At 44.9% G+C, this 21,317-nt stretch overlaps 2 protein-coding genes across 3 annotated transcripts; both read left to right on the plus strand.

The window, feature by feature from the left end:
- The first annotated feature begins 218 nt into the window (after positions 1-218).
- On the plus strand, positions 219-2,246 carry LOC137886528 (G-protein coupled receptor 26-like). Its single transcript, XM_068729019.1, has 3 exons — positions 219-928; positions 1,137-1,250; positions 1,565-2,246. Exons 1-3 carry the CDS (start codon positions 255-257, stop codon positions 1,806-1,808), a joined length of 1,032 nt encoding a protein of 343 aa, XP_068585120.1. The 5' UTR covers positions 219-254; the 3' UTR covers positions 1,809-2,246.
- Positions 2,247-2,844: 598 nt separating this feature from the next.
- Positions 2,845-9,352, plus strand: LOC137886562 (carboxypeptidase Z-like). 2 transcript variants are annotated; one of them, XM_068729061.1, is made up of 13 exons: positions 2,845-3,035; positions 3,581-3,613; positions 4,129-4,180; positions 4,343-4,665; positions 4,771-4,986; positions 5,180-5,415; positions 6,525-6,686; positions 6,797-6,955; positions 7,117-7,252; positions 7,339-7,478; positions 7,770-7,869; positions 8,162-8,307; positions 8,514-9,352. In XM_068729061.1, the coding sequence occupies exons 1-13, from the start codon at positions 2,942-2,944 to the stop codon at positions 8,715-8,717; spliced, it is 2,001 nt and encodes a 666-aa protein (XP_068585162.1). In that variant the 5' UTR covers positions 2,845-2,941; the 3' UTR covers positions 8,718-9,352. The 2 variants fall into 2 exon arrangements, with proteins under 2 accessions (XP_068585162.1, XP_068585163.1); XM_068729062.1 differs by having other exon boundaries at positions 5,180-5,376.
- Positions 9,353-21,317: the final 11,965 nt, after the last annotated feature.

Here is a 21,317-nt window from a genome sequence, read left to right on the forward strand (position 1 = left end):
AAGCGACATATGATGTATTTAAAAAGTAGCTCGTGCCACTGACTAACTAACATCAGGGAGGCGTATTTGGGCACATTTCAGCACTGGACAGCTCTCTACCGCGATTCTCGAGCTCCAAAGCGCGCTTCTGGCACGTGCGTCTGAGTGACCAGCCGGTGGGGGGTGGGGTGGGGGGGGGGCACGAACAGAGAGCATGCCGGACTCCCCGCGGAGTCCTGACCACCACGACTGCTGCTGACGCCGAGCCTCGAGAGATGAGCATACCGGAGTTCCTACTGGAAATGTCCATCGTGGTGATAGCCGTTGTCTCGCTGTTGACAAACCTGTCCGTGCTGCTATGCTTCACCCAGAGCGCAGAGTTAAGGTCTCACGTGCCTGGCATCTTCATCCTAAACCTCTCCTTCTCCAACATCCTCCTCACCATCATCAACATGCCGGCCACTTTCGTCGGAGTGGCCGAGAGCGCACAGCCCTTCGGGAACCCGTTCTGCCAAGCGATCGGTTTCGCTGAGACTTTTCTCACCGCCAACGCGATGTTGAGCATGGCCGCGCTGAGCCTCGACAGGTGGGTCGCGGTGGTGTTCCCCCTGAGTTACTCCAGCAAGATGCGCTACAGGGACGCGTTTGTGATCGTGGCGTACTCCTGGACGCACTCTCTCGCCTTCGCCGTGACCCAGCTGCTCATGGACTGGGGAGGTTACAGCCACACTTACGCCTCGTGCACCGTTCACCTGGAGGCGGGCAAGAGGTCGCAGCTGGGCGCCTATGCGACCTTCACGGCGCTGTTCCACTGCGGCAGCTTTGCACTCTGCCTCCTCGTGCTGTGCTTCTCCTACCTGAAGGTTTTGAGAGTGGCCCGGTCCCACTGCAAGAGGATAGACGTCATTACAGTGCAGGCTCTGCTGCTGCTGGTTGATATCCCCCTGAGGTAAAGTATGGGATGCAACTTTGACTGAGCCCTTCAGATATGTATATCTATTTTGAAAAGCTCAACAGTCTGAGATGTTTCCACCTGTTTGACTTGTTTCAATGAGGACTTGACTTATGTCAGAATGCTGCACAGAACACATGTTGTATTTTGATCAGACATGTTATGTCTCTCTATATTAATCTCTCTGTGTCTGTCTGTCTGTCAGTGTGAAGGAGAGGTGTCTAGCTGAGCAGAAGAAGAGGAGGCAGCGCGCCACTAAAAAAATTAGCATCTTCATCGGCACCTTCATCCTCTGCTTTTCACCCTATGTTATAACAAGGTAACTCTCTCTCTCTTTCCACAGGATTTATGTCGGTTGGTTAACTTCCTACATGACTCATCCGTCTTAAGATGCTTTTGCAATAATGACTTGAAGAATTTCTACATTCTATATTTCCTGTGATTCCAATGAGTCTGTGATACAATTGATATTGGTCGTCCTTACAGTTTTACTGCGGTAAAACATCTGACCCACAGAGACTAGCCTATCACAGTATCCTGGAACACCAGTAGGCCATCTACAGTCATGGGGCCCTGACATTTAACCTTATAGTGAAGGTTGATTGTCCTTTTCTTCTTGTGTTCCTCCTGCAGGTTGGTTGAGTTGTTGCCCTCTGTGCACATCCCCCGCTACTGGGGCATGACCGCCAAATGCCTGTCCTACGCCAAAACCTCCAGCGACCCGTTCGTTTACTGTCTGCTGCGGCAGCAGTACAGGAAGGTCCTAGTCGGTATCATCGGCCGGGTCGTGAGACGTAATCACTACACGCTGGCTGTCCACGGAGCGACCGGCGCGCTGGACACCACGGACGACAACTGCGTTGCCAGAATCACCTGAGCTTGACGTGGACGTGTTTCAGTGATTCAACACCTGCATCCCTCCTTCAGAAGTCAGGCTCTCTGAAAAGCAGCAGCCGCACCCCCACCCCCAGATGGAAGGGAGTCAGTGCCTTGCTCAAGGACATGTGTGCAGGACGTATGCTCAATGAGAGCACGCTGGCCTCTGATGTGAGGCCGCTTCAGCCTCTACAGACTGCTGTTACTACAGGGCTTGTCTGTTCTCACCATGAAGCCCACATACACTCTGTTCATTGCTACCATCAATGCAATTGTATGGTTGAAGAAACCCTAAATTAGTCAGGAAGTGGTCTTGAACTTGGAAGAAATGTTCATTCTGATGACTGTGTTGAAGTTACTATTTAAGTGTGTGTTAATAAGGGACTTGTGTAACATGTAAAGTGTAAAAATAGGTGTGAGGATGATATATCACTGCAAAAAACACAGATTGAAGAATAAAGTCCACCGCCACAGACGCACGAGTCCACTAAATACACTACAATGCTGAAGGTAATTCAAACTATAGTGTTGTTGCAGCCTAAGCCTAAGGACACGTGTTGGCATGTTTGTTATCCTTTCAGTCATCTGGTGACCCCTCACATCTACCTTTGACCCCTGTGGGTCCTGACCCCTATGTTGGGAACCGCTGCTATATTCCTTTAATAGAATTATTACGAGGATAAAGCAGCGAGGACATGAGGTTTGACGAGGTTCCACTGATTTATGGAGCAGAGATCTGATCTGGCATTAGTAGCTCTATTAAGTCAAACAAACAGGCATGAACTTTTCCAAACTCCCACCCCCACAAGCCACGTTTCTTCCTCATGCCCCCCCTCCTCCTCCTCTCCCCAACGCGCGCGCGCACACACACACACACACACACACACACACACACACACACACACAGCTTTGTGCAGTGTAATATGATCGCTCGTAACGCACAGTAAGCCCGTAATCCTGGCGGCGCGCCGCACTTTTTCTCGCGTCAGGGATGCTCCTCCGCGCAGACAAAGGAAGGAGGTTTGCGTGCTGTTCGCGGTGGTAATTATCATCCAGCAACAGGAGAGAGAGAGAGAACGGAGAAGAGTCGCAGCCTCAAAACACGCGCTGCCACATCACACACACCGCTCCAACATGTATTTAGGACTTTTGGTGCCGTTCCTTTCCTTGTGGAGAAGTTGTTGGAGCGCCCCGCAGCAGACTTGTCATCCGGGAGACGAGCTTTTAGGTAAGGTGACTTCAGCTTCAAACCGGTGGTTCATAGAGATACACGTTACTATAGGACGCCAACGCACGTTGAGCGTAGGAACAAATAACGTATAAGCCTGTGTGTATGAGGAAGACTTCCGATGCTGCTAACCAATTAACAAAACAGCTGATAGAGAAATGAGATGCAACCCCCCTAACTTCACAACCCCATTATTTACATACCAACAATTCAATGCTGTAGCTGCTATAGTCAATTCTTAATTAAAGTCTATATTCTCCAGTGTTCCTCACACAGTCAAAGTCTGTAGTCGACCTTGACAGCGTCCTTATCGTGCAGATGTGTTCATGACGTCACGCTGTAGACACATATGTCACCTGCTTTCTTTCTTTCTTTCTTTTAAACCTTCAGCCTCGTCATGAACAGTGATAAAGCAGAAGCCTCGCTTTGGCTTAGTCTCTCTTGCTTTTGAAGATGTCGCCTCCTAGCGGTTGATTCGTGACCCACCAATGCTTCCACGCTTCCTGATGTGCGTTGTGTGGCTTTGTGTTCTCTCTCTCTCACAGGAAGATGCAGCAACAACGTGTTTGGAGATAAACGTAGGTGGCTGATTCATTTCACATACTGGGCCTTAAGGTACATCTCATTTATAGATCAGATGTTGTGTGTGTGGCAGGTGCAGAAAGTGATCAGAGATGTGTAGATTCATATCAGGGTCCAGCCACTTGGACCATATGTGCCCTTAGGTGAATTTCCAGGCCATGACTCGACCTTCAGGGCTGTAAAACCAAAGTGTGTAAATACCACTGCAAGATGCAACAGGCCTCCTCTCTGAGAGGGAACACACAGCAGCAGCAGCAGCAGCAGCAGCACTTAACCAGTGGGGGAGGATTTATGGAGCTTCAAAACTCCTAAATTGCATTTTTTTTTTTTTTCCATTTTGAAACACCTGCAGCTCTTAAAGATGTGACAGATACAGATCTTTCAGCACAAGCCCTACGGCAAATTTAGGCTATTTTGAAACCAACAACAATTAAAGAAAAGCTTTTGCTTTACTTACACATTATTTTCACAAATGTAGTTAGCAGCCTTCTCTGCCTTCTCTGCCCCACAGCTACCTGTACAGACCTGAACCTGGGCTATTGTAATGATATGGAGTACTCTAGGTGGGTGGTGGAGGTTGGTACTAATGTGTGCCGGCTAAAAAAAAAACTAACCTTACATACATTTTAAGCAATTGCCGCCATTCTTTTGATTCGTCTTTACAAGCCGATTGTCGGCACCACCACCTGTGTAACACCTTGTGTTCAAAATGCCGCCCGCTCCAGAACCATATTTCCCAACATCCTTGGCCACCGGAGTCGCCTGGACGCAGAGTCGGGGGCAGAGTACCTCTTGCTGAGCGTCATCCACGGCCTGCTCAACGGGGAGTGCTCCCCCGAGATACGCCTCCTCGGCTGCTCGGTTCTCGCCTCGCCCTGCCAGGACGACAAGATGATCAAACCCTGCCGCAGCACATGCGATGCATTGAGGCGGGACTGCGGCCATGCCTTTGAAGCCATCGAAATGGCCTGGCCCTACTTCCTAGACTGCGATCGTTTCTTCGCCAGCAGCGAGGAGGGCTGCTTTGACCCACTGGCAGGGCTGAAAGGTAAAAGTCACGCCGTTGTGTTGTACTGTTTGGACCAATTTGCATCCTGTGAAACAAACAAAGCATCCTTGTCTCCTCTTCCAAATCCTGGCATCCCTCCTCCAGCCAGACAGGAGGTAGAAAGGTCCAGCCTTTCACCCGAAGAACCCAGCACCATCATCCAGTTCACGTACACCTCCAACGCCCAGATGTACAGCTTGCTGAAGAGAACAGCGGCCAAGTGCTCCCAAATCTCTCACGTCTATAGTATCGGGCGCAGCACAGAAGGCAAAGATCTGCTGGTTATTGAGTTCAGCAACAACCCAGGACAGCATGAACTATGTGAGTACGGCAGAGCAGAGTGAATGAATGGATGCTGTACACTAGCTGCCCAACGCCAAATAGCAGACAAAGATAGTGGTTAGCTGGTAAACATAGTGGCATCATAGATATAGACAGATATAGATAGCATCGTTCTGCTGCTCCACTGCGGACATATCAATGAATCCAGCTTCTTTGTGTCTGTGATGTGTAGTGGAGCCAGAGGTCAAGCTGGTAGCCAACATGCACGGCAACGAGGTGCTGGGCCGCCAGCTGCTGATCTACCTGGCCCAGTACCTGTGTTCAGAGTACATTCTGGGGAACCAGCGAATTCAGACCATCATCAACACCACCCGGATTCACATGCTGGCCTCCATGAATCCAGACGGCTATGAGCTGGCTGCCTCAGAGGTAGAGGAAAACAGTGACCCGGAGCTCACCAACCAGGAAGTAAATATTAAGAGCAAAAAAAAAAAAAAAAAAAAAAGACAAAAAGACAAACTGCCGTTATCCGCTCTCTGTCTCGTTGCCTGTTCGGTCTGTCCGGCTTGAGGTGTGGAGGAATGAGGAACTCTGCTGAGTTTGATCTTTGTTAATGTAGAGGTGAAATGGGACAGCATTGAGCAGCACTGTGACAATGCTGTTCTTTTTCTGAACATAGAGGCTGACAATTTAAAAATACCCAGAAAAAGTACTTTACCAAGGTATGCTGAAGGACTTTGTCCTCCTCGAAGATTGATAAAGCTTCATTGATAAGATTAGGCTACACAATTGGTCAATTTCTTAACTTTGGTATTAAGATTGGATGTAGAGTACTCAAGCCTCCCGACTTCCACCAATCACCCTGTTTTCCACTAACCAGAGAATTCAACACTAACTTCAGCAATTAGTAGAAGTCAGCCTAAAAAGTGAGACGGCGTGAGACGCCTGAGAGAGCGGGACTACATCGGCATCTCTCGAGGCTTTTAACACTCAGTACAGCGACACCGACGCAGCTTTCTGCTCAAAGCGTCGATGTCTTCATGGTAGACGTACTACGCACACAGCTTTACTCCAAGACACACATCTGTTAATGCATGGGTCTTAACCATTCAACACATTTGAATGTATTCCTATTCTGCACATTGCATGTGTTAAAGTCATGTTTCAATGAAACTCATCAAAGAGTAAATTGAAACATCAAACTGTTTGTATATGAAACAATCATATATGTTCTTATACTGTATATGATCAACAGTTTGCATAATCCCAAAACATCTCCTTCATAGTTTGGATGCATATGAATTAAATGCATGTCCTGCTCATCTCTACAATGTATGAAGAATGTTTCCCTCTTGCTTCATGACGGATACATGGTCTTGTCTACTTGTTAACAGAATTAATGGTGATAGTCTTAACAGGTTCCTTCCTGTTCTTCTGACTAATATTCATATAATTTGCTCAATATTTCCTTCATATAATCCCCGCTCCCACTAACGTCTACACGTCATCACCCTGAACGACGTCGCGCTCTCCGACACCTTGTAATGCTCCCAGTTGTTTGAACCTAAATGTTTCAGGGTCACTTGTTGAACGGTTGGACCAACGGACGGACCAACGCTCAGAATATTGACCTCAACCGCAATTTTCCAGACCTCACCTCCATTTTCTACCGGAACCGCCGCAGCAGGCACTACCGCATCGACCACATTGCGATCCCCGACGCCTACTGGTTTGGCAAGGTACGGGGGGATTGTTTTTATTAATCCGAATCAAAGAGATCTTTTATCATTAGATACGGTATTTTCTGCTTGGGTCCCAAAAACAATTCAGTCCTGCCTTTGGGCTGTAGGTGGCACCAGAGACCTACGCGGTGATGAAGTGGATCAGGTCGCTGCCCTTCGTTCAGTCCGCCAGCCTCCACGGAGGGGATCTGGTGGTCTCCTATCCGTTCGACTTCTCCAGACACCCGCAGGAGGAGAGGATGCTCTCCCCCACTCCTGATGAGCAGGTAGGGAGGGAGGATGGACGTCTCAATTGATGGATTAATGGTTGCAGAAAAGAAGAAAAAAAAAAGTGTTGTGCAGCTGGATTGTCATATTTCCTCTCTACGCCACACACACACACACACACACACACACACACACACACACACACACACACCATGCTCAGGTCCTCAAGCAGCTGGCTCGTACCTATGCAGACGCCCACGCCACCATGTCAAACAATGACACAGACAGGTGTGGAGCCTCCTTTTACCGAACGCGGGGCATCACCAATGGGGCATTGTGGTACAGTTTTGCTGGCGGTGAGATACACTTTCCAAACATATAATCATTTGGGTTTTTCTCATTGCTTGTGAGGTACTCATTATCCTCACGTCTCCACTTGCAGGTATGTCAGACTTCAACTATTTGCACACCAACTGCCTGGAGATCACCGTGGAGCTCGGCTGTGACAAATTCCCATCAGAGGCCGAGCTCTACCCGGAATGGAAGAGGAATAAGGAAGCTTTGCTCGGTTTCATGGAGTCTGTAAGTGTCCGTTAGCCTGATGACCAGCTTGTATTCAAATGTGCATATTTTGACAGCGCATTATTTAATTCAATTGATAGTGAATGGATGAATATTTGACAATCAAAGTGTGAAACGAGACACACTTGTCAAGTCAAATTTTGCTGGAGGAACCCTTGTTGCAAGCAGTTATTAAAGACCAGAAAAGACTCAAATAAAGACAGTGCATGTAGGCCACATGAGCACTTGACCCAGGACAAAAGTACAAGGGACATAATGTGGCTCTCCATTGCGCTCCCTGTCCCTGCACAGGTCCATCGAGGGCTAAAGGGAGTCGTTCAGGACGTTGATGGAAATAGGATAAAAGGTGCAACCGTCTCTGTCAGAGGGATCAGAAAAGATGTCACCACAGGTAAACACAGTCCTGTATGTATGATCACACATTTCCCAGTTGGTAGAACTTTGACGACGTTGTACAGATATTCACTCCCCTCACCAGCCTCAGCTGCACACTGCGTTTAGTGCTAATTAGCTCATTCTGTTAGCATGCACAGCTTAAAGCAAGTTCAGCCTCAGTGAGCCGTTAGCCTGCCTCGTTTCTATGCACGTCCTTCCCCGTTTGTTTCCCCACACGTCGCTGCTGCTCTGCTCCTCTTTCATTCGTTTTGACCCCTTCCTGACACATTGTCCGTATTGCCCTGCAGCTGAAGATGGAGACTACTGGCGGCTGCTGAATCCCGGCACTCACATCCTGACAGCCACAGCCAAGGGTTACTCCAGGGTCAGCAAGAGGGTGTATCTGCCTCACAGCATGAACAAGGCCGGACGGGTCGACTTTGTCTTGGAGAAGGTTGGATTTTTGTCTTCTTCTATCTTGTTCAACCATTTCCATTCAAATATCCTTTTTTTTACATTTCTTTCTACCCATGCATGACTTAGTAGCTCATTTCCATCTGCCGTAATACAGCTAATACACGTTCAAAATACAACACTCATTGGACGGTCCTCTCTTATCCCCGCTCTCCATCCTCACCACTCCCCTTCCCTTGCACCCAGGTTCCCATAGAGCCCGATATCAACGACCATCTCTTCCCCACAGTAGACACGTGGGAGCGATTCGACCCATACAACCAGTTTGAGCGCTACGGCGAGCCAGACGTGAGAGAGGGAGGGATAGAGCGGCATGAAAAGCCATGGTGGTGGAACTACTTCTCCCAGTCTGGCATCACACCTCCACAGTGGCTGCTGCGAAGCGTCTAAACACATCACAGGACGATAAAGACCCACGGCATACCACTGCGAGACTGCTGATGGACGGTCCCACATCCAGTCCCACTGCTGCTTTCAGAGGCGTATATGTAGCAGGAGCTGTGACGCTAAAATCGGCAAATTTCGGTGCTTTCTGGATGTGAATACGCATTTTTTTCCACTAGGCAACTTGTGATTTGATTCTGGCCTGTAAGCCAAGTTTTTGGCCAATATTGCTTTGCAGCTGCATTTAAACTTGTTTAAATAAAGATGTAACCACTGGGGAATAAAGGATTCATGGTTGCCTCAATTGTGCAACTTTTAAAGAGTCGAAAAATAATTGTACTTCTATGCACTTATTTGAATATAGTGATACAATTGCATACGTGATGGCAGCTGCAAAAAGTGCACATTTAAAAAAAAATTAAGTTGGGTACAAATTCCATGCAGTTCTTATTATTATTACATTCCAACGCTTATGTTTTAGCCTCAGTTAGTACATTATAAGTGCATTAACAGTCAACATTCTCTAGATCTTAAACTGCACTACATTTAAGCTCCGATTAGAAGCAATACTGTGCCGACTGTGAACAGTAGAACGTCTTGCTTTGTTTGTTCTTCACAACCATTAAATAATGAATATTGAATATTTGTGGCATATCTTCTTCCATTTATTTTAAATGTGAAATGATGAAGTTATAGAGTTTTTAGAGTTTTCAGCTCTAAACTATTTAAGAGGCCGTTGTAGCATTTGATCACCAGAGGGCGCCAGAGAACATGTAATGACATATTGTGCCTTTAAAGCCATTGATGAGTAACGTTAATCTAATTAGTAATATATGGTAGCGGACGTTTTTCATTCTTTAGTCATTCATGAATTCATTCATTACTTCAAAGAGTCTCCTCTCTTTGGACACACGTCATCAGGATGATTTGGTTTAATTTGTTGATTTAGTCTCAAATGAAAGATCTTCTCAAAGTTCTCAGAAGTCACAAGAAAAGACAATTATCTGTGAGGGTCAAGCTGCGGGCCTCGTTTTCAGTCTCACATTTGCGGAAGAACACTTATTTTTTAAATACGACATATAGGACTACCTACGGAGCCCAGTAGCGCGCTGTATCCTTGCGCCTTCAGGTGCGCGTGCACTGCTGTGACTGACACCAGGTCACTTTCTGGCGAACAAAACACCGAGTTGTTTTTGCTAACGGGCTCTGCGGGCAAACCGTTTAAAATGAAGGTAATGTTACTGTTCGTCTCATATTACCCGACCTCTCGAACTCCAGGAGCAGGAGGCCAAGTTACTGAATTTAGTTTTTTTTCGTGTTTTTGTTCGACAGAAAACAAACTTAACACAAGTCTTTCCATCCGCAGTCGAACCAAAAAGGTGTGCCACTCTCTCACAGAACTACATTTATGAAGGCGGCATCTTAGCGGTCCAAAAAACAAGCGCGAGCGGTCCAAACAGTGACGCACACAGAATCACAATCAAGCATACAAATGAGAGACATTGTATAGGCGCGTGCACCATGACTGCGAGTAGCGTAATGATAATGACATACATAAAATTAATCCACGTGTCTGCTTATTTAGGTCTATCCAGCTTAAACCCATCTGCACCACCTCCTGCGTCCTACAGCTTTACCCAAATTGTAACAGCCGGAGCAGCGGACGCACAGCAGTCTATCAATAATATCTGCTGGGGACTGAATCGCGTGCAACCTCTCCTAACCTCACGGTCCATCTGCTATCTGTTCCTAAAGCACGCTGATCTGTGCTTGAACTAATGTATCTAACTGTATTAAGCCAGAGCAGGATTCACGTTCCATAAATCTATCCCATAATTAGCTGCACTATATGGAGGCCGGGTCTATATTGTTGCAACGCATGCAGTTAACCAGGAAGCTGAAGTAGTTCTCTCTCTCTCTCTCTCTCTCTCTCTCTCTCTCTCTCTCTCTCTCTCTCTCTCTCTCTCTCTCTCTCTCTCTCTCTCTCTCTCTCTCTCTCTCTCTCTCTCTCTATATATATATGGTGGTTTTATGACGTTAATGAGCTTAATGCACGTCTGCTGCAGGTGGAGAGACGTCCTCATTAAAGCTAAATTGAATCCAACACAGATAATGTGGGCCGCTCCTGTGACTGTTAATGAATTAGTTCATTTGTGCTAATAGAAGCTGGATGTAACCCTTAAACGTTATACATTGTAGGGCTGTACGCTCTCAGACAACAGTTTTACAGATCAACTAATCAATTAGTCGACTAAGAATGTCTTCGGTCGAGGGAAGCCCCGATACATTTAAATGTTAACCATTTCATCCATAAGCCATAGTAATGTCTATTTGAAAGCCTGCATTAACCTTGAGTCGCTAGCAGATGTGTCACCATTTTATTTAAGCCAAACTGGGAAATTGCGAAAGCCATGCTGGAAGTGATTCAAGGCGTTATCCACTGATGATGACCTTTTGACCCTTTTGTTACAGGGACTTGACGACTGGACGCATGCGAGTTACGGATAAGTACCTGTTCACCCAATAAGCTCCAGAACAAGGTATCGCATGAACACACAACAGAGTGACAATCTGCAAACACACTGTCTGTTTTCTAACAACAAAGTATCGAAGCTCTCAATCAAATCAGAGTGTGTGCCACAAAACTGCAGTTCCTCAAATGACCACTTGAGGCTTGCTCCAAAAGTAAGTTATCCTGATAGACCCCCATGTTAAAATGCCCAAATCTACAGCGAAAACAAGCATGTTTACAGCCTGGGACAAAAAAAAACAGTTTTGGTTTCTATAACTCTCGTTTATGACATAAACATAAATTATATAAAGCTTTAAAATTTGAAGTAAATAAGGTCGTTAGAACCCTAACCCTAGGTGTCAGCTTAGCTAATTCGAGTCTCAGAAACTTTATGGGAATTTTTCATGCAAATATCGTAGATATAATAAGGCTTGCTGTGCGGTTAATTGTGTGCCAGGCCTCCTGCTGGCCATTTGTCGGAGTGCTGGATGACTTCCGTGTCGTTCTCAACAGAATAGGTTTCAGCAACCATCACTCCAACACTTTGCCCATTCTTAGAGTTAGGCTGTGACTTCCCAAAATAGATAAGATTTAAGTTCATGTTAAACAAGCCTTGTTATGTTGTCTCGTAAAAGTTTAGCAACGTCTCCATCTCCCAGGCGTTCAACAAACTCCTCTGCTCCTAATATTATAGTCGGAACAACATGAACAGTTATGATGCCTTTTGTAGGTTTTCTTTTTTCGAAAAGGCCATTTTTGAATCAAGCTATAATTATCTTCTTTCCAAGTCAGTGTGTTCCCAGATGTCTCCTCCTTATGTTCCTGGAGTGAGTTTCCATCTGGCAGACTTCTACTGAGGTCTCTCTCTCTCTTTTTCTTTCTCTCTCTCTCTCTCTCTCTCTCTCTCTCTCTCTCTCTCTCTCTCTCTCTCTCTCTCGCTCTCTCTCTCTCCCCCCTCCCCAATGCACTGTAGTCACTTTCAATCTGAGTGCATCAGTTTCTCTAACATAACCCATTTAACACTGCGCACGTAAAATGCAAATGCCAAACCGCTTTGCTCTGAACTTCCTCCGTCCTCCTCTTGTTCTCTCCGTTCTCTCTTCCGTCGGTCTGTCTTTCGTTCGTTCCTGTAGCGATCGAGAGCTCGCTCTGCCCCGGGAGTAGAGGCCTGCTCAATGTGGCAGAGATGATTTGTTTGCTTTGCAATTATTTTCCGTCAGTGGAGACAAATGGATTCATACTGCATAGATAAACCAACACAGACAGAGCCGGAGCGATGAATGCAGTGGAACAGACTAATATGTACTGTGCAAAGACAAAGATGGAGAACATGGAGCACCTTGGGTAACGAATAGATAGCTTTGTGAAAAGATCAAAAGGTCAAGGAGCATCTCGGTAACGTCAGCCTTTTTTGCTTACTAAGAATCGAATTAATATGCTACTAATACGCAACAATAATACCACCGGACCACTCGGGATGGTTGTATCTGTGAGGGTTAAGAAATACTGTGCGTTGACAATATAATACAAAATCCAATAAATTGGGTTTCAATTATGTTGAATGCAGACGTTGGCTTTTGTGAAGAGGCCATTTTTTGTTTGTTTTTTCAGGCACTTCTCTATTATTATGTGGCAAATTTTATTTTATTTTCTATGACCAATTTAATTTAGACTCCTCCCCCCCCTGTATAGATATAGAGTCAACATGAAGAACCACACAGTTCACTGTGTGGCTCTTCATGTTGACTGTTTAACACTTCCTGACAGAAACCGCCAGCTCAGTTCCTGTTTAGCTGTTAGCTCTGTTAGCCAAACACACCGCATGGCTAAGCTAACAAGCTCTCATCCTATGCCGTCGTGAGAAGGTGCTATCTGTCGTAGTCTGCGCTCGGTTCAGCTTGTCATCCGCTAAGCTGAACATGCGCGCATACGTTCAGTTGTCTTACTTGGGCTTTTTCAAATCGAGAGAAGAACAATTTAGAATCCGCAGTAGAAACAAAGAGTCCAAACTGAAGCAGTCGTTGATGACGTGCATCCCTTCTGCAGTCGACGTCTGAGTAAAACAGCGAGTGACCACAACCACACGAGCTCCTTGAGCACACAGTCATAAATGAGCGTAACGAATATTAGACTGATGGATCCAGCAGGAGCCTCAGACAGACACAGAGATGCACAAACACACACACACACACACACACACACACACACACGCACACACACACACACACACACACACACACACACACACACACACGACCGACTACCTAATGTCCTGGTAATGGTTCTTTTGATCGTACTAATAAATGGTGGCGAGTACCTTACTCGCAATTCCTCAAACTTAGTTTGATGGGCTGATGGAACATGTATTTCGAGGGCAGAATGGAGGTGAAGGGTCTCTCCCCATTTGCCCCCAATGTGTGATGGACACAACTGGGCTGCATGTTTTTTTCTGTCTCTGTTGAACTTTCAAACTATCCACAGTTAAAGAGATTAACCTTTTCCTCCCAGCTTTGCGTCTCCTCGATTTTTCCTTCTCCATGCCTTCTGTCTTCCTTTCTTCCTTTCCTCTTTATGACCCCGTCTCCCCTTTTCCAGTGTCTCTGTTGACTATCCCTTGTCCTATCCCCCCCCCCCCTCCTCCCGTTGCCTCCCCTTTCCCCTCTCCTCCCTCCCTTTTTATACGAAGGGCAGGTTCAGGGGTCACCAATTACTCAGAGCGGGCTGAGAAAGTTGTATGGGATCTGCCCTCGGGGCTGCCATGTTGCATTACCGTCATGGAGATCGCAGGTACGCAGCAGCCACTGGCTGCCGGCACAACAGCCACAACCTCGGCCCCAGCGCCGGACCGTATAGACGTTCAAACCCTCCTCATGCCTGAGCGGCTGGCTGGCTCAGAGTCAGCCCCCCTCTCTTACTGACCTGCTGGGCAGAACTAATATGTATGTCTAGACTTCCTGGGAACTCCTCTACCTGAGAATACACAGCTGCACATTATGTGTGAGGATTGTTCATCTACTGTTTTTTGGGGGTTTTTTACCAATAGGTGTATATATTGTACTGTACTGTGGGTCTCAAATACTTTTTGACACACTTTTGCCGCATTCAGAAAACACGGCCATTGCTCGGGAAAGAGGAAAGAGCCTCAAGGTGAAGCAGATTTGTGCATATTACCAGACGATCTGCAAGCATTTAATTTGTAAGAAAGTAACAATCAAATAATCTCTCCCCCCCCCCTCATTTCTGTCTTTATGCTAAGCTAACAGTCTCCCTGTAGCTTTGCATGTAACAGAAAAAGGATACAAGAATAGTATTTCCTCTCATCTAACTATTGACAAGAAAGCAAAACAAAAGTGTTTCCCAAATTTCTTAACTATCGCTTTAATTGCCACATGAAAATCAGAACAGAAATCTTCTTTTCACAGCATTTACGAAGTTGCATTTTCTGAAAAGCCCAGACTAAAGTTCAGCTCTAGCCTACAAAACACCACTGCAGTTGATCTGCCTGCTTTGTGTTCCACCCTTACTAGCATTGATATACAGGATTGTACAGTTCACAATGCTTCAGCACTGTCCTCACGTACTGGCTGTTAAATCAGTCTGTGTTGCACCTTTTTAAGAGATGTGATGGATGGTGAAGATGTTAAGGTTAAGCTCTCTCTCTCTCTCTCTCTCTTTTTTTTTTTTTTTTTCTTCCTGCCCGGCCTCCAGGCTGTTCACACTCAGCCCTCCAGCAGCCTTTTCAACACTTGGTTTAACCCGCCTGCCTCGGCCACCTGTGCGCTGCCTCACACGCACAAAAAAAAAAAAAAAAAATACAGAAAAACATTTGGATCGTAGGACTCTTGATTCAGACAGTGAAGACCTGATTCACTTATCTTTTCAGAGCTGATTTTCCGGCGCTGCTTAGGCCAGAGCCAACAGAAGCTGCTCAGCCAGTTGGAGTTTAAATGGCTCCTGAATAGAGAATCCCAGAGTCCGATTCAGTGTGCTCAGCCAAACCCTCTGTAATTGCAAAAACAGCACTTGGTGCACTAATAATGGGTGCGTGTCATCTCCAATCCCCAGTCCGCCCGTCTGTCCACGCCACAGAGGCAGCAATTACAGACTCGGGCCTTCCGCTGGACGTGCACACAGTACGGCCAGAGGAACAGTAGACTGTGTGTACGTGTGTGTGGGGGCGGTCGGTTAAGGGGTGCATGAGTAACTGAATGAGGTGTATGTATGCTTCTCTGTCTGTGTGTGTGTGTGTGTGTGTGTGTGTGTGTGTGTGAGGACACCGGAGAGGCCAAAGGCAGACGTTGGACTAGGCACTATTTAACAACAGATATTACTATTTAGCCGGTGTGTACATGAATGTGTGTGTGAACATGAATTATCCCAACGTCTGAAACTGTTAAATCTGCAGCTGGACCTGCAGGAATTTTGTTTTCCCCCCCCCCCAGTTCACTGTCTCGGTTGCTGTATCCTGAGATGACTTGCACAACTATTGCACAAACATCTAAGGGCTCAGAAACAATGAATGCATCCATGTTCTCCTTGAAGTTGAAACCTCCTTTCTTTTTCTTTTTTTTCCACTGTCTAACTGAGTGTGATAACTAAGACCTTGTGTGAGCAGCACACAGTCGGACATCTCTCTGAGTCACTTCCTTTACCAAACACTCTCATGGCTACCCATCCATGACTCCCACAATGGCCATCACGAGGATTTACCAGAACATCAACTGATCTTTCCTGTTACGCCGCTATTGTTTTATTTGATTTTCTCTGCAGAGGCATGACGAACTGGTGTCATGGCAGACAATGGAGGCGAGTCCGGGTCTGACCCCAAAACTAATTTGCCAGCTTAAGCTCTTTTAACAAGTGGCAGTTTCACTAGTGCTCAGTTTGTTTACCCCTCGTTCTGCTTTCCCTTTATTTGTTGTGGTTTTCTTTCCTTTTCTTTTTTTTTTTTTTGTGCAAAGAGCTTTAAATTGGCAGGAGGAGAAAAATGAAAAAAAAAGAGTTTTAGTGCTTTTTCCCCCTTTGTCTGCGTTCACATGCCTTTCTCATATCCTCTCTGGCTTGCTTTTTTTGGAAGTTTAAGATTGGGTCTTAATCTTCAATGGTGTATGGGGTTTTTTTTTCTGTCAAATTATTTCAAACCATCACACTTATGTAATAGAACAATCTAGATGCATTACTTTTACCGTACCGGTGTTGTATAATCAGGTCTTGTTTTTCTCCCCTGACTTTTATTTCTCATGATTTGTTGCAACACAGTATCTGCTTTTGATTTGGTTGGAGTGTTGTTGCCACAGAACTGTACCACAACAACCAGTGTCTGGTTTCTGAAGGGGTCAGAGGTCAGACCAAAAGTAGCCGTGAGCGGCGACAACGCGTGTGAAATTGGACACAGCTCTGCACCATTTGTGTGTGATTACGTAGATTTCCTAGGGCAACTTGTGTCGGCACCTTCTCACAGACAGATAGCATACACAAGGTGGGAATCTATGATGGGACGATATATCAAATATATATATATATACACACACACACATATGTATATATACTATATATATATAGGTTTGCAGAGATTAGTAGGGCTGTAATAGTTCACAAAATTCATAATTTAGTATGTGGTTTACGAGGTCAGCGTTCAGTATGTTGTCAGTACAGCGGGGGAAAGACCGAATATAAGATTTCTTTACTTTGAAAATGAGAACACTAAACAGTGTTCACAGACGATTCATGCTGTTAAGATAAAAGTCCTCGAACATCTGGATATGTTCAGTAAGTAATCTAAAAGAGAACGAGGACAGCGTGTTTGTATTGGTCCAATTGGAACATGTAACTGCGTGCGCAGGAATGAACATACCGAGGCTCAAACGCCACGCTCTCTGAGTCGGACTGAGTTGCATACAGCACTTCTGTGACGTCGGGTCATTGTTTTAGTGAGCGCTTGAACACTGTGGGCAGAAGGACTTGACCTCAGTCTGACTAGCACTAAAGGAAACACCAAGTGGCACCACCGCAAATGAGTTTGTGTGTTTCGAGGCAGCCATTTCCTGTCACCTGACTTGGGTTGAACAACATCAGCATACAAAGCCGTAAATGTGTAAACTTTGGAATCCTCGCCTGGAAATCTCTGTACTAGATCCTCTCTAACTTATGAATGCTTCACTTTATCAAAGTAAAACTTTGTTTAGAGACTCTCAACATATTGTTCTATGATCTGGGAGAGGTTTAAAGTTTGCAGCTACATCATTTCTAAAAAAAAATATATCCTGAAATTGCTTCTTTTTTTAATTTTTTTTAGGCGATAATTAAAATGTTCAATTTGTGCTGTGTGCCATCTTAATGTATTCTTAACCAGTAACATATATACTGATATGTACACATCTCAACACATCTCACAAGTGTTACCAAAAGTATTAAAATAGCCCTTACAGTTGCAAAACTATACTCATTTTAGTATGGCTATGCTATTTTCGAGTGGAGGCCTAGAGATCCCTCTTCCTTTTTTTACATTTGCCGAATCAATAATGTTAAAGGGGGAACCGCGGCCATTTTTTTTATATTCCTACATGTTATTTCTAGGGTCTAAGACGGTCCAGAAATATTAGTATCCATGAAATGTTCCCTCCCAAATTAAAAAACTGGAATGCGAAAAAACTCACATTTGTGATGTCTTCAAGTGTAAAGTCTGGAACTGCTCCATAGACGGAGAACTGGTAGAGAATAGATGTTATAGATGACACTGAGAACACTCACATGGACTAAAGCTTTATTTTGGGTATAAAAAAGGAAACACTGTGGGTCCATAAAATCAGTCTCCCTTGTATCTATATGGACCAGAACCAGACGTTACACCTGATAACACAGGTCTGAGACTTTGAGAGAGAGCAGCTCATGTCCATAGATGTTGATTGAACTTTCATTGGCCACAGAACCAACATATTGGAGTTCTTAATTTAGGTTGTGTTCCCCTTAATGATGGTTTTTTTTTAAAGTGTCTAAAAATCATGTATAGAGCTGCAGAGTTGAACAATAGTTCTCTGTGGATTTGTCCCTTCAAGCAGTCCCATTCACACCACAAGAAGCCATCAGGTCCGTTGTTTGTGTCTGCGGAGCTTTAACGGGTCATGGGCCGTATTTAACCAAGCCGTGTCCTGAGTCCAACGTACCGTCTTCAGAGATAAGGGACAGATCCACGAGGCGTCACGACCCCAAAAGACAGTCTGCTCACAGTCCTTTAACTGCTCCCAGGATGGTTGAAGAAACACACAACGCATGAATATACACTCGCAACCAACACATAAATACATGTTCAGTACATCTACACACACACACACACACACACACACACACACACACACACACACACACACACACACACACACACACACACACACACACACACACACAATTAGTTTTCCACATTTGTTCTAGCTCTCTTGCAGTAAAATGCCCTAAAGCCACATGGCCAATGAAACAAATATAAAAGCGGAGGATGCCGACTTATGAAAAGCTGTATTTTTATTATTAGTCGTTATGATTCAGGGGAGAAGTCGGCAAAGTTAACGAAGAGAAGAAAACACGCGAAAGGACAATGTGACTATTATTTGTTTCTTTGAAAACTCAATTGAGATCCAACTTACAGTGCGTTTGGAGAAAGGCTTTACTGTAGCGCTGAAATGCTTTGGTTGTTTAGCTGAAGGCTTTATTTTATTCTCCTTACATCTGAAATGTCCTCATGGATGACCCCTCAGATCCACTTTGGGGATATTTTTGATGTTAAATTGGCGTGACGAAGTCAAATTGCAGGAGTTGAAATGTCATTCAAAGTAAATGTCAGGACTCTCACTGCATATCCTCTTACTGTATCGTCAGTTTGAGGCACAATGAACCACGCGGTGTACATGTCCTCACAGGGAGTGCTCTGAAATGACCTTTGCATCATTCAGGTAGAAACTTTTTTTTTTAATTTTTATTTTTTTTTATCTCTCCCATCTTTTCCTCAACCTCCAATCCTTTTAGTTTTTGCGGAAAGTAGCGAAGTAAAATGCAATTCAATTAGGTGGTTGTTACCCCGAGGCCTCTTCTGTTCCTTCTCTTCCTGCTGCAGCTTAAGTCCATCTCCTGCTCTATAGTCCTTATGCAAGGTTGAGAAGTAGACCATGCAATATTGTTATTATGTCTACTGAACAGTAGATCCGAGCAAAAACTCAGTGGGGAAGAAGGAAGAAGAAAAAAAGCCCCCGAAAACTGAGAACAATATTATGTTGTACTATAAATGAAAGACCAATTGAATGAACACGCTCTGTGTTAATTAAACAGCAACTGTGCAGTACACAGGGGAGACAGTAATTGGCTTAAATGGGCAAAAAAATGGAGGTACATTACAGCATTTTTAATAGAGGCTAATGTCGTTAATCACAATTCCTAGCCACTGTGAATTAAGGGATAATTCAGAATAAGAAGTATGCTAACATGGGGGTTGGATGTTGTCAGTGTTTTCCACTCACCCTCGCTTCAAACTGCGTTTCGCTGAACGACATCTAGACTGTCATTGACATTTAACTCCCTGAATCGACACTGAGATCGGTGGCCCTCGCTCTCTCTGAAGCCAAGCTTTGTTGGTCATGTTTCCTCAAGGAGAGACAACAACAACAACAACAACAACAACAAAAAAAAAAGAAGAGAAAAACACTTAAAAAAGTCAGTGAGGAAAAGAGAGAATGAGGGGAAAAAGCCCTGAAGGCAAATGGCAGGGAACATCAGTGCCGTTAGACGGAGCTACTTTAGCTGTCATGCAAGAGTATGTGAACGCACCAGTGCACGCACACAGTCAGCATCACTGAACACACACAGAAAGCCATGGTGGTGGTGGTGGTGATGATGATGATGCGGTGCTACTTCTTCCGTTTTGACTAGATGATTGAACATTTAGTTCAGTCATCTAGTTGTTTTTATCCAATCAGTATGAAACATTCATTAAAACCATCACAGCAACAAAAAAAAAAAAAATGGAATCATGGAAAAATGAAACCTGCAGTTAAGCTTATTTTAAATCATTTGAAACCAACAAAAAAAATGCTTTATTCATTTACAGCATTCTGTTTTTTTTTTTTTTTTTTTTTAAACTCATCAGCTTTTAACCCTTGGAGAAGCGACCGATTGAAGAGCGGCTCGCTTCCAAAAAAAAAAAAAAAAAAAGCCGCGCGAGATCTGCGGCGTAGTTAGAAGTCAACCGGCAAGTCAAAACCAAGTGGCGTAAACTCTCCAGAGATATTTGGTTTGTCAGAGCTGATTAGACCCAGGGAGGCGTAAGCAGACACTCTGGGATAACACGTGGTGGCGTTGAGTTGAGCCGTCGGCCTCAGCCTGTTTACTGGCCGATGTGTTGGGACAGGGAGACTGAAGCGGAGAACTCGTACGGATGGAGATGATGATGGTTGATTTCTCTCACACAAGTCTCCCTCTCTTCTCATGACACTTTCTATTTGATTTCTCCGCCAAATCATATTATCTGGTAATTGTGTTTGCTTGTGTAGGCATGCGTGAATCTCTTAATTTAAATGTGTGTGTGTGTGTGTGTGTGTGTGTGTGTGTGTGTGTGTGTGTGTGTGTGTGTGTGTGTGTACGTGTGTGTGTACACAACATTTATTATAATGGCTGCATGTTTCAGACACTCGTTTGTATGTTTACATACAAGCAACACAGAGAGAGACGGAGTTTTTCTGTACGTCTGTGATTATGTGTGTTGCAAAGAAAAAACACTACGGAGCTTCTTTTTTTTTTGCTCATCACACCATGAGATCACACGACACGATGTGACAGCGCACAGTGCAGCTCAGCAAGTGGCGCTGGGATTTTAATTGATGTTAAAACCACAAGAGGGGGAGAGAGAGAGAGAGAGAGAGAGAGAGAGAGAGAGAGAGAGAGAGAGAGAGAGAGAGAGAGAGAGAGAGAGAGAGAGAGAGAGAGAGAGAATCAAGGTAACCCAAATATTTAAATTGTGCAAATATGAAAACACCATGCTGACATGCTGCAGTGTATAGAGGGTGATCCCTTGTGTTACATTTGTGTTTAAGTTGTGAAGGTTTCAATATCTT

The sequence above is a fragment of the Cebidichthys violaceus genome, unplaced genomic scaffold, assembly GCF_023349555.1.
Source record: "Cebidichthys violaceus isolate CVI_PGR_0920_01 unplaced genomic scaffold, fCebVio1.0.p SCAF_44, whole genome shotgun sequence".
NCBI lineage: Eukaryota > Metazoa > Chordata > Actinopteri > Perciformes > Stichaeidae > Cebidichthys > Cebidichthys violaceus.